This window comes from Fonsecaea erecta, assembly GCF_001651985.1.
Source record: "Fonsecaea erecta strain CBS 125763 chromosome Unknown Scaff1, whole genome shotgun sequence".
NCBI lineage: Eukaryota > Fungi > Ascomycota > Eurotiomycetes > Chaetothyriales > Herpotrichiellaceae > Fonsecaea > Fonsecaea erecta.
In genome coordinates this window covers 2,087,926-2,101,382 of record NW_017387244.1, presented here as the reverse complement: position 1 = coordinate 2,101,382, position 13,457 = coordinate 2,087,926, and the positions used below count along the sequence as shown (strand labels likewise).

The following is a 13,457-nucleotide window of genomic DNA, read 5'->3' as shown; positions in this document are numbered from 1 at the left end:
CCGGCCTGTTTCAGACTATCCCATCCCACGTCCCTCTTCCTTCCTGTAGGGTTGGAGCCTGACCACAATTTTTGTGCACCAAGATAAGACGCTTCTTTCACAGCTAGCTTGTCGCTCACATTTCAGAAACCATTGTCCTGCGGCAGCGAATTTGGGCCTTCTTGCCTCTTGAATGGCGCCCAATAATCCTCACCGATGCCTGATACCTTGCCAGGTGGCAATCCCGCCAGGTTGATGTGTTGCCAGGCGTTGGCCGCACCGCTCTCAAGGCTGGTAGATGCTGCTTGCGACGTTGTGTGGGGATGTGCCATTGGTTGGATGGAGCTGGGAGCTGGCAGCTGTTAGGGGAAGCCTCGGCCAAATGACAGGGTGTTCGGTGTAGTTCCATTGCAAGGGATCAGGTATCAATGCCCTATGTGCGAGTCAATCACAGGCAGGCCATCGAGTGTATTAGACATATACAAGTTCTGAGCAGATAGACTATCTCCCTCCTCACCCAGGAATGTGTCAAAAGAAAGCAAAAACATCTTCCCTGTGTTCTCAGCGCCGGCGAAACTTTGAAGCGTACCTCACCAGGGCGTGCCTGTAACTTATTCGCAGTAGCCTACCCACCTACCCCGAAATTCAAAAGCGCACCTAGACAGCTTCCCGCAGAAGATGATTTCATATGCTTGGATTCGGTCGCCCTCGCCTCAAACATAAAAAGTCGGTGATTGAATTTATAACTGGCAAGAGCATCGACGACCTTGCTACCCTCTCGGACCTCAGATTCCTTCACGTCCAACTTGGCCTCCCTGCTCTTATCGAAGACGATCTAGACGAGGGAGAGCTTGCGGGTCCCAGCTCCGACAACAGCTCTTCCGTCTTTGCTTTTCCGCAACCACTCCAGACCCTGCACACCACTGCTCGCACGTACCGAAGGATGCCTGCTTCCAAAGAGAGTGGTATCGGTGATGACCACCAGAATGGAACTGTCTTTTCCGTCTCTGGTCCGGTCATTGTCGCCGAGAACATGATCGGCGTCGCCATGTATGAACTCTGCAAGGTCGGCCACGATGCACTGGTGGGTGAAGTCATTCGAATAGAGGCCGACAAGGCTACGATTCAAGTCTACGAGGAGACCGGTATGTCAGATGTGCCCTGGCTGCTCTAATTCCTTCCAATTGACTGTTCTGTAGCTGGTGTTACCGTTGGCGACCCTGTCCTGCGGACTGGCAAACCTTTATCCGTCGAGCTCGGCCCTGGGCTCATGGAAACCATTTACGACGGAATTCAGAGACCACTGAAGACCATTGCTGGCGACACAAACAGCATCTACATCCCCCGCGGCATCTCTGTTCCTTCCTTGGACAGGAAGAAAAAATGGGCCTTCACGCCAACCATGAAGGAGGGAGATCACATCAGTGGTGGCGACGTCTGGGGTAAGGTGGTTGAGAACAGCCTGGTCAACGAACACAGAATCCTCTTGCCCCCCCGAGCCAGAGGCACCATCAAGAAGATCGCCCCCAAGGGTGACTACACCGTCGACGAGCCTCTGCTCACTCTTGAATTCAATGGCGAGACTAAAGAGTACCCGATGATGCACACGTGGCCCGTCCGTGTGCCTCGACCCGTCAATGAACGTCTACAAGCTGATTCACCTTTCATTGTCGGTCAACGAGTCCTCGACGCACTGTTCCCCTCCGTCCAAGGTGGCACGGTGTGCATTCCCGGTGCTTTTGGCTGCGGTAAGACAGTCATTTCCCAGTCCGTCTCCAAATTCTCCAATAGCGATATCATCGTCTATGTCGGGTAAGTCTACGCTCGTCCACATGATAGACCCCTTTGCTGAGAAAAGTTACAGCTGTTTCGCTGCTGGTACACCTGTCATGATGGCGGACGGGACCAACATGAACATCGAGGACATCACTGTCGGTGATTCTGTCATGGGAAAGGATGGTAAACCGCGTGTCGTCCAGGCCCTTCCCCGAGGTGAGGACACCATGTATGAGGTTGGTGTCAAGACTCAGCATCGGAACGAGACATTTAGAGAAGTCTCGTATACCTGCAATGCCACGCATCTTCTGGTCCTCAAGACTCCCCAGCATGTCAGGATCACTGACCATCGCATCCGCGGCAAGATGCAGTCGAGCGTGTGCTACTTCACCTACGACACTCGCCGATTCATCACTGAAGGTGGTCTTCGTGGCGTGCGCAAGCTCAAGCAAGTCACGAAGTCCTTCCAGCATGACACTCATGGAGGCGGCAAAAAAGCTCGCCGCCTTGCCGAGGAATTTGCTGCCACTATACCTCGCGAGGATTTCCACTGGACTCTCGAGGCGCGAGACGTTGATTCCCTGGGTGTCCATGTCCGTAAGGCGACCCAGCAGCTCATCTCGCCCGTCTTGCTCCAGAACGAGAGGCTCAATTCTCTCCTCGTCGGTCAGGGCTGCGATGGTCGTCTTGCACCTCAGATGGCCTATCTGCTTGGTTTCTGGGTCGGGGATGGCCATCATGCAGGTTCAAAGATGTCGGTCGATCCCAATGATGAAGAGTTGGTCGACCGTCTCGAAGATTATGGGAAGAAATTCGACTTGGAGACTACATTGGTCCGAAACTACAAGTACTACAATGTCTCTGTCAAAGGGGTTCTCGTGGGCAAAGTTGCTGCCTCCGGGACTGAACGTGTCACTCATTCCCCTCGCCGAAGGACTGTCATGGGTGAAATCATGGGTGAAATGGCCGACGGTGATTCTGGCCTGATCAACTCTCCTCTCTCTGGAAGGGGTTCCGGGGTCGAGAACGACGCTGTCGATTTTGCCCTTCCTCCTCCCGGAAGGACTGTCCTGGGCGAAATTGATGCCAACCGCTCCAAGCCTGCCACTTCTATCCCCGCTGCATTTGGGGTTGCTAAGAATCTCGGACCCAACTATTATGAGGGTAGGGACCTAACGGTCGAGCTTCGAGGCAAAGGCATGTGTACCAAGACCAACAGGAACCTGAACACGAACAACATCTTCTGGGATATGGTCCTAGCTACCGGTGTCCGTGGTCCCGCCGATGGGCAGCGCAAGGTGGTCCCGCTCTGGCTTGCTTCCGAGACCTTCGAAGTCAGGGAGCACTTCCTGGCTGGGTTGATCGACTCTGATGGCTATGTCAAGCTCAATGATAACGAGCGCAGCGCGACTGTGAAGACCATCTACCCGGCGGTATGCGAGGGTCTCGTTCGTGTCGCACGTTCTCTCGGCTTGCGTGTCAGTGTCTGCGTCGAGGAAGAGAAGACCGTCCAGGGTGTCTCGCACCGAAAGGCCTTCTGTGTTTACATGAGTGCTGATGGTATTCTTGACTCTGTTCTGAGCAAGTGTGCACTCCCCAGGAAGACCACTGGCGATCCCGGAAGTGTTGAGCGCAAAGCTCAGCCGGTCTACTTCGATGTTGTGGAAAAACCCGCTGCTCCATACTATGGCATCACTTTGGCTGACGACTCCGACCATCAATTCCTACTGAGCAACTTGATGCTCGTTCACAATTGTGGGGAGCGGGGCAATGAGATGGCCGAAGTCTTGATGGACTTCCCCGAACTTTCCATCACCATCGATGGTCGGAAAGAACCCATCATGAAGCGGACATGTTTGATCGCAAACACCTCCAACATGCCGGTTGCCGCAAGAGAAGCGTCCATCTACACCGGAATTACAGTAGCTGAATATTTTCGCGATCAGGGAAAGGCCGTGGCCATGATGGCGGACTCGTCGTCTCGGTGGGCCGAAGCTCTCCGTGAGATTTCTGGTCGACTTGGAGAAATGCCTGCGGATCAAGGTTTCCCGGCGTATCTGTCTGCCAAACTCGCCTCGTTCTATGAGCGTGCAGGTGCGGCCACCGCGTTGGGCTCCCCTGAACGCAACGGCAGCATCTCTATCGTCGGCGCCGTCTCCCCGCCCGGAGGCGATTTTTCTGATCCGGTCACTTCTGCTACTTTAGGTATCGTCCAAGTCTTTTGGGGGCTTGACAAGAAACTCGCGCAGAGGAAACACTTCCCCAGCGTCAACACCTCCCTCTCCTACAGCAAGTACACCACTATCCTGGACAGATTCTACGCCAAAGACCACCCTGAGTTCCCCCGTCTGCGAGACCGCATCAAGGAACTCCTCACCAATTCCGAAGATCTCGACCAAGTTGTGCAACTCGTGGGTAAATCGGCACTGGGCGACTCGGACAAGATCGTGCTAGACGTCGCTGCCATGCTCAAAGACGACTTCCTTCAACAAAACGGGTACAGTGACTACGATCAGTTTTGTCCGCTCTGGAAGACGGAATACATGATGAAGGCGTTTATGCAGTTCCATGACGAGGCGCAGAAGGCCGTCAGCAGTGGGTTGAGCTGGGCCAAAGTGAGGGAGACAACATCAGAGATTCAGCATGGATTGAGGAGCATGAAGTTCGAGTTGCCGGATGGTCAGGAGGAGGTCAGTGGGAAGTATGACCGCTTGTTGCAGCAGATGAGTGAGAAATTTGCCAGTGTGAGCGATGAGTGAAGGCACAGCGGTGGCGTTGAAGTTGGAGGCTTGTCTTTGCAGTGGCATATCAAGGTGCTCAAGGTCCAGCGATGGGTGGTGTGAATAGTCAAGAGTTAGGTAGACACAGCACTGGAGGGCTCGGGCGTGCTCCAGACGGGGTGTCATGTCTAAAACAAGGCGGCCACTCTCTCTATTTATTGATGTAAGCAGCTTCTTTTGCCGACGGTTCAATTGATGTTTGAAGCTATACACACACGTGACACAATCATCAGCCGTAATTATGTAATTGCCCCTCCTGGCGAGGGACTGCGCCTTTCCGCTTTGGGCATTTGGCTTGTCGTTCTAACTGTTTTATTATTTACAACTTCATCTGTGGCTTCACACATCGACCGTCGTCTGCTCGCTTATCTCTTCCCGTCTCGTCTTCTCTAGCATTGTCTTCAAACATGTTCTCAGCACTTGGCCTATAGTCGCATTGGGAAGCTTTCCCCCTCACTCATTCCAAAGACTGCGATAAACCGTCTTCGAGGCTCATTTCACACTCCAGCATCACCACGTTGCCTCAGGATGCCAGCCGATCTGCCAGGCTACCATTTCGATCCCGTCAAGAACCGCTACTTCAAAATCCAGCCAAACCACATTGCGCCGTCAGGGTCGAACTACAGTGTCCAAGCAGTCAGGGCCGAGGAAGCCATCAAGGATGCCCAACGAGAGGATGAGTTGTTATATCGGTCGAAGCTCGCTATAACACCGAGGCGGTCGAAGCTCCTGCAGCATCCTATGCTGGAGTTTGACAGACGACTGGGCCATCTGAGGAAGAGCGCCGGGGCACTCGTTTCGGAATACTACGCCGCCGGTCTCACAGGCATGGGCGTCTTCCCCGACGTCGAGTTCAAGCCACCCTCTTCATGGGATCCCCTCGGGCCCGACTCTGGATCGTTTGCCATTGCAGAATCTTCGGGCACCTTGTTTGCAGATTGCGTGCGCAAAGAATCGGGGCACAGCATGTACCAGCGACAACGCTCCACACACATGTGCGCCTTTCACCTGCGGCCGCGTCCTCTTGACGATCCGAATCACGACCCCCATTGGTATGTCCCTGGGAACTATGAAACCAGCGCCCCGTACCAGTACAGCAACACCCGATGGTATGATGTTGCAAACTCACCCCGATGTATTCTGGCCCTCGAGTACGATCTGGTCGTGTGGTGCGAGCTGATCACTCATCGCGGTGCGCCCACGACATCGGTGGTCAAGATCGGGGGCGGTTCCAGAGAATTTGCGTACAGGACCGAGCGGATACCCGTGCAATCGGTGGTATGGGGTCTCGCGGCACAGCCGGGCGAATATAGGGCGGCCATGGTCTGTGAGACTGGCTTTTCCCTTCTCGACCTGTCGGCCGTGGATCACCCGATCTCACGGTTTCCGATGGACACCAACGAGATGCTGCAGGCGACCTTCAAGGACCACAACATCGTCCTGTGCGGTACACGCTCCGGCCAGATCCTGATGTGCGACATCCGCGCGCCGGCGCAGCACTCCGACCTGGACGGCTACGGCGGCGTTGGTGCAACGAGCGGGACGCGCCTGCAGCACTCGGACACCGTCAACGACCTCGCGGCGCTTCCTGACGGCAACTGCATCATCGCCAGCGGCCCACGGCAAATGAGCATCTACGATCTGCGCTTCGCGCCCCCCCCGACCCGGGTGTGTCACATGCCCCGGGCTAAATCGTTCCAAGCCAGCCCGGCCGTGCTGGACTTCGTCATCCCCAAGACCTACGCGACGCGGCTGGACAAGACAAACTTCACGTACGATCCAGAGCTTAACATCGTCCTCCGCACCTCGACCGACAACTACCGCAACCACCGCGCCGCTCTGTGGTCCGCCCGCACCGGCCGCCTGCTCGACAGTCCGTTAAACACCACGGTCTTTGAGGAACCCATCGTGTGCGCCGCCATCGCGCGCATCCGGGATGGCCCCAAGAGCGTCTTCATCTCCGCGGACAGAGAAATCACCGAGTGGACTCCGCAGGGCAGGGGCGGCGAGGGCGAAGACGACCAGGAATGAACGAATAAACGAATGAACGAACGAACGAACGAACGAATGATTTGTTTTCATCGAATAGAGGGACAAATGTTACGGGAAAGGGGCATGCATGTCTGTCCCATGTAGAACGCGAGATTGTGGGAACATGGAAAAGGGGAATGGATACGATACCGTGGCGAACATGAAGATGGGTCTGTGCAACGGCGCCGGCCTTCTCGGAATTCTCTTTTGGATAGGAGCATTTGTAGCATTTGTAGCAGCAGCACTACTGGTCGTGGTCTATTTCGTACTCACTGACGCCCATCCCCCACAGGTGTCCCATGTTCACCACCCATTCTCTCCCTACATTGACCCGCCATTTCTCATCTCCTGCATCGTCCCCCATGGCCACGCCGGATCCAGACGTCGACCGCACCACGAGCCTCAGTCTCTCCAGCTCTCCAAGCTCACGGTATATGCGATCACTCACGCCACGTCCAGGCCGGTTGGGGATGCCCTGCGGGTGAATCGCCCGGAGAATCGCCACGAGGCGCTCAAGCGTGAACGGTCGAGGAATGCCCGACTGGGCCCCAGCGGCAAACACAGACCTGGTCCGCGATTTTGTGGATGGGGTCGCGGCGGCATTCTTGGTCGGCGTGCCACTCGGGGTGGCCGACGCCGTTTTCCTTTTGGTTGGCGTATGCCGCAGCCGGCGGATTTTCCTGCTAATCGAGCTCGACGACGCGCTGAGGCGGGAGAAGAGCAGGATGTCATGCTTGGGTAGCGTATGGCTTGCAAGGTATGCCGAGAGCAGCACGAGGGTTGGAAAATGCTTGAGAAGTGACGGCCGGGTCATGGATGGTTCGGAGAATAATGGGTTGGAGGTGGCTTGCCTCAACGATGCCGGCTGGTGGGATTCTGAAGGGGCACGTCTTGACGGCGTTGCTGGCGCACTTGGTATAACATGATCCGAGCCTGATGGACCACCCCCGGACGAAACATGATGTAGAGGCCGATCACTTTCAGGGGCATCTGAGAGCGGTCTTCTTGGAAACGTGTTCTGCAAAGCATCCTCGCCCTCTGACCGAAACAACCCGCGATTTTGCACCAGTAGTCTTGCAAAGTCCCACGATTTCGCTCTCCCAGGCGGTTCATGACCCGACACCATCGGCTCTATGAACCGCGGCCACAGCCTCTCACATGCCAGACCAAAGGTCTCGATAGATGTTGCAGCAGTCGATGAGATCAGGCTGTCGTAGACTGTAACCGCGAACTGAGCAAATAGCTTTGACAGCGCAGCCTCGTCGATTCCCCCAGAGGCCGCGGCGAGCCCGTCTGAGAGCGAAGGTGTGGTTCGAGATACGACGATCGAGATCGCTTCGGAGCGTGTATAGGGTGGGAAGTGTATACATGGCACACCGGCCTTGTGCAGGTTGAGCGGTCTCGGGGAGCTCGAGGTCAATATGATTGAGAAGCCAGGGACCTGTATTTCGCCGCACAGGGTTAGCAACGGCGTAGTCTTCCTCATCCGGCTTCTGTTTCTTGTTTGTTTGGGGTTCCATCTCACCAGATCTCCCAGCCGTGCCAGCGCAGGGAGCAGTGTTGGTCCAGGCTGCTTCAGCGCATCGGCATCCTCGACCACCGCCACGAATTTCTTCCCGCGCACCCGTTCAGACAGCTTGCGCAGGTTGCCCAGGAGCGCGTTGATGCTGTCGGTCCTGTCGAAATGTTCCGTCTGGCTCTCCTGTCCCAGCGCACCCACGCAGACCGCAAACATCTTGGACAGCAGGTGCCTCTGGGAGAGACACTCCCGGCTTTTGATGATTCCATGTGAGATTTCTCTGCATCTCAGCACTTCGACGATGGCTGTTGTCTTGCTTGTGCTCTCCAGGCCGTAGGCAACGAGGACCGAAGGACTGGGGAAAACTTCCTGCGTGGGTTTAGAAAGTTGTTTTGGGGGTGAAATGGGGGAGTTTGGCTCACATTGTAGTACGTCGCAAGTTCCTCGATCTGTGATCTCCGGCAAGGGCATTTCTGCAGGATCAAACACAACAGTTCAGGAGGTAATAAAGTCACCATCTTGCTCGCGAAATCTGGTAGGGGTGGCGAGCAGAGTTGTCCTCTTCAACTCTGATTCCACGCGTCGTGATGTTGGACGCGCTTCCCCGCACGTAAGAGATATAACATGGGGATCCCGCGTCATCAAGAGCAGCTCATTATGTATAGTTCATAATCTTCTACATTTGCTTTGTTGACCGGCTGTTAGCTACTGATACTTCCCATTGCTACAGTGCGGGTCGAGAGACGTTGACAATGTTCCGCCATACGACGTCCTGCTCAAGCACGCTCGTTACCCAGAGAAGGATCAGAATTTGGTCTAAGATACAATTTCTTCTAGCTATCGAGTCTAGTCTCTGATGGTACAGGCTCTGAACGTCCCTTGAGGGAGACGTAGCCAAATGTGACCTTTAGTTGTTGAGTACATGACCCATCCGTCCACGGCACCACAGTCAGGCATCCACTGCTTTTCAAAGTGAGCAATACCATTTCCTGTGCAGATATGAACATGTCGCCAGTTCCCATTTGATGCTCGTGAATACAAGACGCGTGTTGGTACCATGACTGAATGAAACATGATTTTTTTTTTTGGTTTTCCCATGAAGTTCTTTCCAAAAACAAAACAAAAAGAAAAAAGATCTTCTCGCCCACTCGATTTGAAAAAGACCTGTGGGATAGAAGCAAAAATGATAAACCAAGCCATCATTCATGCAAGAGCTCTAGGTTCTTTCCAAAACTCGGCATGAGTCTTCGATCTCCTGCCAGACTGATGCTGGACCGATGAATAGCCTTTTTGAGCATAATACAGGGGTGAGGGCCGTGGAATGTTTGTCGTTAAGTATTCAAACGCTTTTTTTGATGGTGTTGATTGATACAGTCGTAAGATAGCACGCATGAAGACGGAGGCGACACAGGGTCGCAGATCTATGAATGCGTTTGCAGAAAGGAATCTTCAAAGTTTCATCATTTCGTGACTCGTAAGCGTGTCGAGAGCCTCGATGCCAGAGCCGAAGAATCATCAAATGACATTGTTGGAGCCGCCAACTGAACCATTGATGAAGCCAGCGTAGCCGTTCGGCCCGAGATCGTTGGCGAAATTGTGCGCGTTGTACATGTTGACAGTGGAATCCATCAATCCAAAGGAGTTTCCATTGGGAGTGACATTGTTGGAAATATCGGTAGAACCGTAGGCGTCGGAAGTGCGAATGCCGTTGAAGCCGCCACCGACAATTTGAACATTACGACGGCTGTTTGCACGGCCACTGTTGAAACTTGCGAGGATGTTGTCGTTGGCAGGCGCATTGCCACGACCCGTCACATCGTTTCCAAGGATCTTGCTCGCAATTCGTCGGCCATGAGGAGTTTGCTTGATGAGGGGAAGAATGGGGCGAATGGCATCCACAAGACGCATTTTGGTGGTAGGGTCGGCATACTCCATGGCGGTCTGGACCACATAGTTGGCGAAGGAATCGCGGAGCATCTTCTCAAGCTCGTTCCCCATCAGCATTTCCTCAATCATAGTTCTCTTGGTATCGGTGTCTGCGGTGCGCAGGCATTTTTCAATGACGTTGGAGCTGAATTTCTGCTTTGACAAGGCTGGAACACGGCCATAGAAATTTTCGCAGAGAGGCTTGGTGAACGCAGCTTCATCCAGGTCAAGAATGTACTGGACAACGTAGTTGCCAAATGGGTCCTGGACAAGGTCAAAGGCACAGAGGGTAATCCTGGCGATGAGCTGAGCGCGCTGAAAGCCCTGGGCATGGTCAATGCAGCGCTGGAGCACACAGCATCCGTGACGATGAGTGCCGACAATGACACAGAAGTTGCCAACGGCATCGTAGATGAACTGAGAACGTTCGGCCCCTAGACGCGTGAGACATTTCTGGACAACGTGGTTGCCGTTCAAGTCCTGAACAAGTTCGACGACACGAGGAGACAATGCTTGGATGATCGTGTCGACTTGGGATGGAGTGTGAACGAACTCGATCATCTTTTGAAGGGCACGTGTTCCATGTTGGTTAAGAGCAATGGTCGCCAAAGCTGGTGCGGCGGTGTTGATTAAGGTGGTCCGCTGCTCCTCGTTGCAGTGTTCGAATAACTTCTGGCAGAGGTAATTGCCGAAGGGATCGGTCATCAGCTCGATGATATGAGGACATGTCTCGACGAAGATGGCTTGAATATGCTCCTCGTTGCCGTCCTCGAGCTTGCGCTGGAGGTAGCGACAGCCATGTTGGTCTTTACAGAGCTCATACAGATTTCCTCGATATGACTCGAGTGGGACGTTGTTGAATCGGGCTTCATCACCATGGTTACGGCGACCAGTGCCTGAACGCTGCGGCCCAGAATACGTATTGTTCATACCATAGATCCCGCCTTGAGCCTGGCCAAAGGGCTGAATGGCACCGGCAGCAGGGGCTTGGGGATTCATCTGGTTGACGTTGAAAGTTTGCATATTGTACATGTATGGTTGTGGAGGTGGATATGTCGATGTTGGACTGGTCAAAGCCATCACGTTGGAGTCTGAGGCGGTGGTGAAAGACGTGCTGAACGGTGCTGCGCTGGCGTGCAAACTTGACAGCGGGGTTGCAGCGGGCAGGGTTTTGTCTTCTAGCTTGACTGATCCGTTGACGACTTCTCTGCTCTGACGATTGTTCACCGCGCTTGCAGGAATACGTCCCAAACTGACGTTGTGGTTGTGGAATTGCTGCTCAGCTTGCGTCTTGGGAGGCGTCGGAACTGTGTCCAAAGTCAAAGATTTCTTGACTGTTGGGACGTCGTTGGTTGAATAAGAAGTTTGGAGAGATGTGGGCCGAGAGACGGTCAGATTTGCTGGCACAGGTGCAGAATCTTCAAATGTGACTCCCATAGAATGGCGCTGAGACTTGCGACGCGTCAGATCGGCAGGACGGTCCGCTGGTGGGCTGCTGAGATTGAGGTTGGCAAGGATAGGTCTGTACATGGAAGAGTCGGTGTGAGGCATGCTCTGATGGGCTGGTCTGTAGCGAGACCCGAGAGTCCAGTCAAGATCTGGCGTCTTGGAGTTTGCGAGATCCAAAGCAGCAGAATTGGCAGAAAGCTTTATGTGTGAGCTCAGGCTTGAGGCACAACGAGGTGAATAACGTACCTTGAGACCGTCACTCGTCAATGTTGGAAAGGTGTCGTCACCCTCAAGCTGAGCGAAAGCTTTTGCAACAGGAGAAGTCAAGTCGAGCGGGTTGAGTCTTTCATCATCCTCATCAAAGAGAAAGCTGGTGGTGTTTGCAAGACCAAATGAATTGCCACCTGTGCCACTTACACTGAGACGTTGCGGATGACGACTGCTGTTGACTGGCATAGAAAAGCGATTCAACCTGGGGGTCAAAGAAGTTAGATGTTTCCTGTCCTTGCTCACATCAAGGGGGCCAGTGAGGTGCATAAAAGCGGCGAGTTGAGAATCAGGAAAAAAGTGACATGTCGCCAAGAGGTGAAACGATGTGAAAAGTGAAGACTCAATTCACATGCTCACAGAGGGCTATTGTTACGAGAATAGAGGTAAGGTTGAGGTGAGAGTGACTTGAAGCACGTGGTCAACTTACGAAGCAGCAGCTCGAGTGGTAGGCAAATCGTCGGGGTAGTATTCGTCCTCATCGGACCCTCTTCGAGATCCCGGTACTGACTTTGCAGAAGGTTTCTGGGACTGTCCGTAGATGCCGTTGCCTGAAAGACGATTTGGTGGAGGCGAGGTGACTTGAGAGCTAGACTGAGAGACTCGCTTGCTGAGACCCGGAGGTGAAATGATACTGTTCATAGACAGCCTGCTGGAACGCGAGAATCGGTTGCTGAAGCCACTCTCAGCGTACTCTGGAGGAGTGGTGGGTTCGCTGACAGGGCCGTTCAGACTGATTCGATTCAGACGGGTACTCATCCGCTCAAGGTCCTGAGTAGAGGCTCCCATCTGAAGGCTTCGTTCCTGCAGCTCCAACAGCCGTAGCTGCTCCTCTGCCTTGCGCTTCGCATTCTGAATGTCCTCGTACATTTGTTTGTTTTTCGCCTGTTTTGGATCAGGGTCAGCCATGGTGATAACCAGAAGTCTGTGTTGAAGACAAAAAATGGGGACAAGTTGTTTGACAGTGTAGCTCGTGGAGGGAGGAATTATAAACCAACTAGGGTGGTGCTGATTTGACCGTGGTGTTTAGTAGATCTGAAACCAGCATTCACTTCACAACTAGGAGCCAAATCCACAATACCCTATTGTTTCCTCCCGAGCAACACAGTCTTACATCACAATAAGCGTTGTACAGAAATATGTGACATACCGCTGCCGAGTTCATAGACGTATATTGCTGACCAAAGGGTCTGGCCACAGGCATCTTACTCGAGTCCGTTGTAAAGCGACGCTGAAGGCTCGCACGGGCGTCGTTGGATGAGGAGTGCATGTTTGAGAAGAAAGGATTTTGTTCTCGTGTAGAGGAGCCATTCGAACTGTATGGACTTTCGGCATCTGGAGATCGCAGGTTGGGGAAGCGCAGTTCTTCCATACGTCCACTCAGTGTGTTGGAGAACGCCATGTTCGAGGACTACTCAGTGAAAACGGATGTTAGCAGACCTGATACATCAACCATCCAGATCCAGATAATCTGTTAGGCTGAACCCTCGAGGGGTAGGACTCGAATCGGTGATACTGGCTGAACAGACTTGACTGACAGGTGGGCACGAGTTTACTGGAGGCGTCGTCAGAAGCGTACATACCTCGAATGGAGCAAGACCGATACTCAACACTCCGAGCCTTTCTGAAACGGCCACAAGACGTTGGATTCAGTATAATAATGAAACGAGAACTGCTAGCAATCCCCGCAGGCGTGCGCGTGGTCCCCAAGATGACAAAAAGGGTGTGAG

The 13,457-nt window shown here is 53.7% G+C and overlaps 4 protein-coding genes across 4 annotated transcripts; 2 read left to right on the top strand and 2 right to left on the bottom strand.

The window, feature by feature from the left end:
- Positions 1 to 667: 667 nt before the first annotated feature.
- AYL99_00733 (V-type proton ATPase catalytic subunit A) lies at positions 668 to 4,514 on the top strand (the record flags this gene model as incomplete). The annotated part of the gene is made up of 3 exons (XM_018832249.1): positions 668 to 1,124; positions 1,179 to 1,791; positions 1,844 to 4,514. The coding sequence occupies 3 exons, from the start codon at positions 668 to 670 to the stop codon at positions 4,512 to 4,514; spliced, it is 3,741 nt and encodes a 1,246-aa protein (XP_018698128.1).
- A 549-nt stretch (positions 4,515 to 5,063) lies between these two features.
- Positions 5,064 to 6,566, top strand: AYL99_00732 (hypothetical protein; the record flags this gene model as incomplete). The annotated part of the gene is made up of 1 exon (XM_018832248.1): positions 5,064 to 6,566. The coding sequence occupies one exon, from the start codon at positions 5,064 to 5,066 to the stop codon at positions 6,564 to 6,566; it is 1,503 nt and encodes a 500-aa protein (XP_018698127.1).
- Positions 6,567 to 6,810: 244 nt separating this feature from the next.
- On the bottom strand, positions 6,811 to 8,603 carry AYL99_00731 (hypothetical protein; the record flags this gene model as incomplete). Its single annotated transcript, XM_018832247.1, has 3 exons — positions 6,811 to 8,007; positions 8,092 to 8,454; positions 8,508 to 8,603. The coding sequence occupies 3 exons, from the start codon at positions 8,601 to 8,603 to the stop codon at positions 6,811 to 6,813; spliced, it is 1,656 nt and encodes a 551-aa protein (XP_018698126.1).
- Positions 8,604 to 9,600: 997 nt separating this feature from the next.
- Positions 9,601 to 13,129, bottom strand: AYL99_00730 (hypothetical protein; the record flags this gene model as incomplete). Its single annotated transcript, XM_018832246.1, has 4 exons — positions 9,601 to 11,658; positions 11,707 to 11,932; positions 12,158 to 12,612; positions 12,878 to 13,129. The coding sequence occupies 4 exons, from the start codon at positions 13,127 to 13,129 to the stop codon at positions 9,601 to 9,603; spliced, it is 2,991 nt and encodes a 996-aa protein (XP_018698125.1).
- Positions 13,130 to 13,457: the final 328 nt, after the last annotated feature.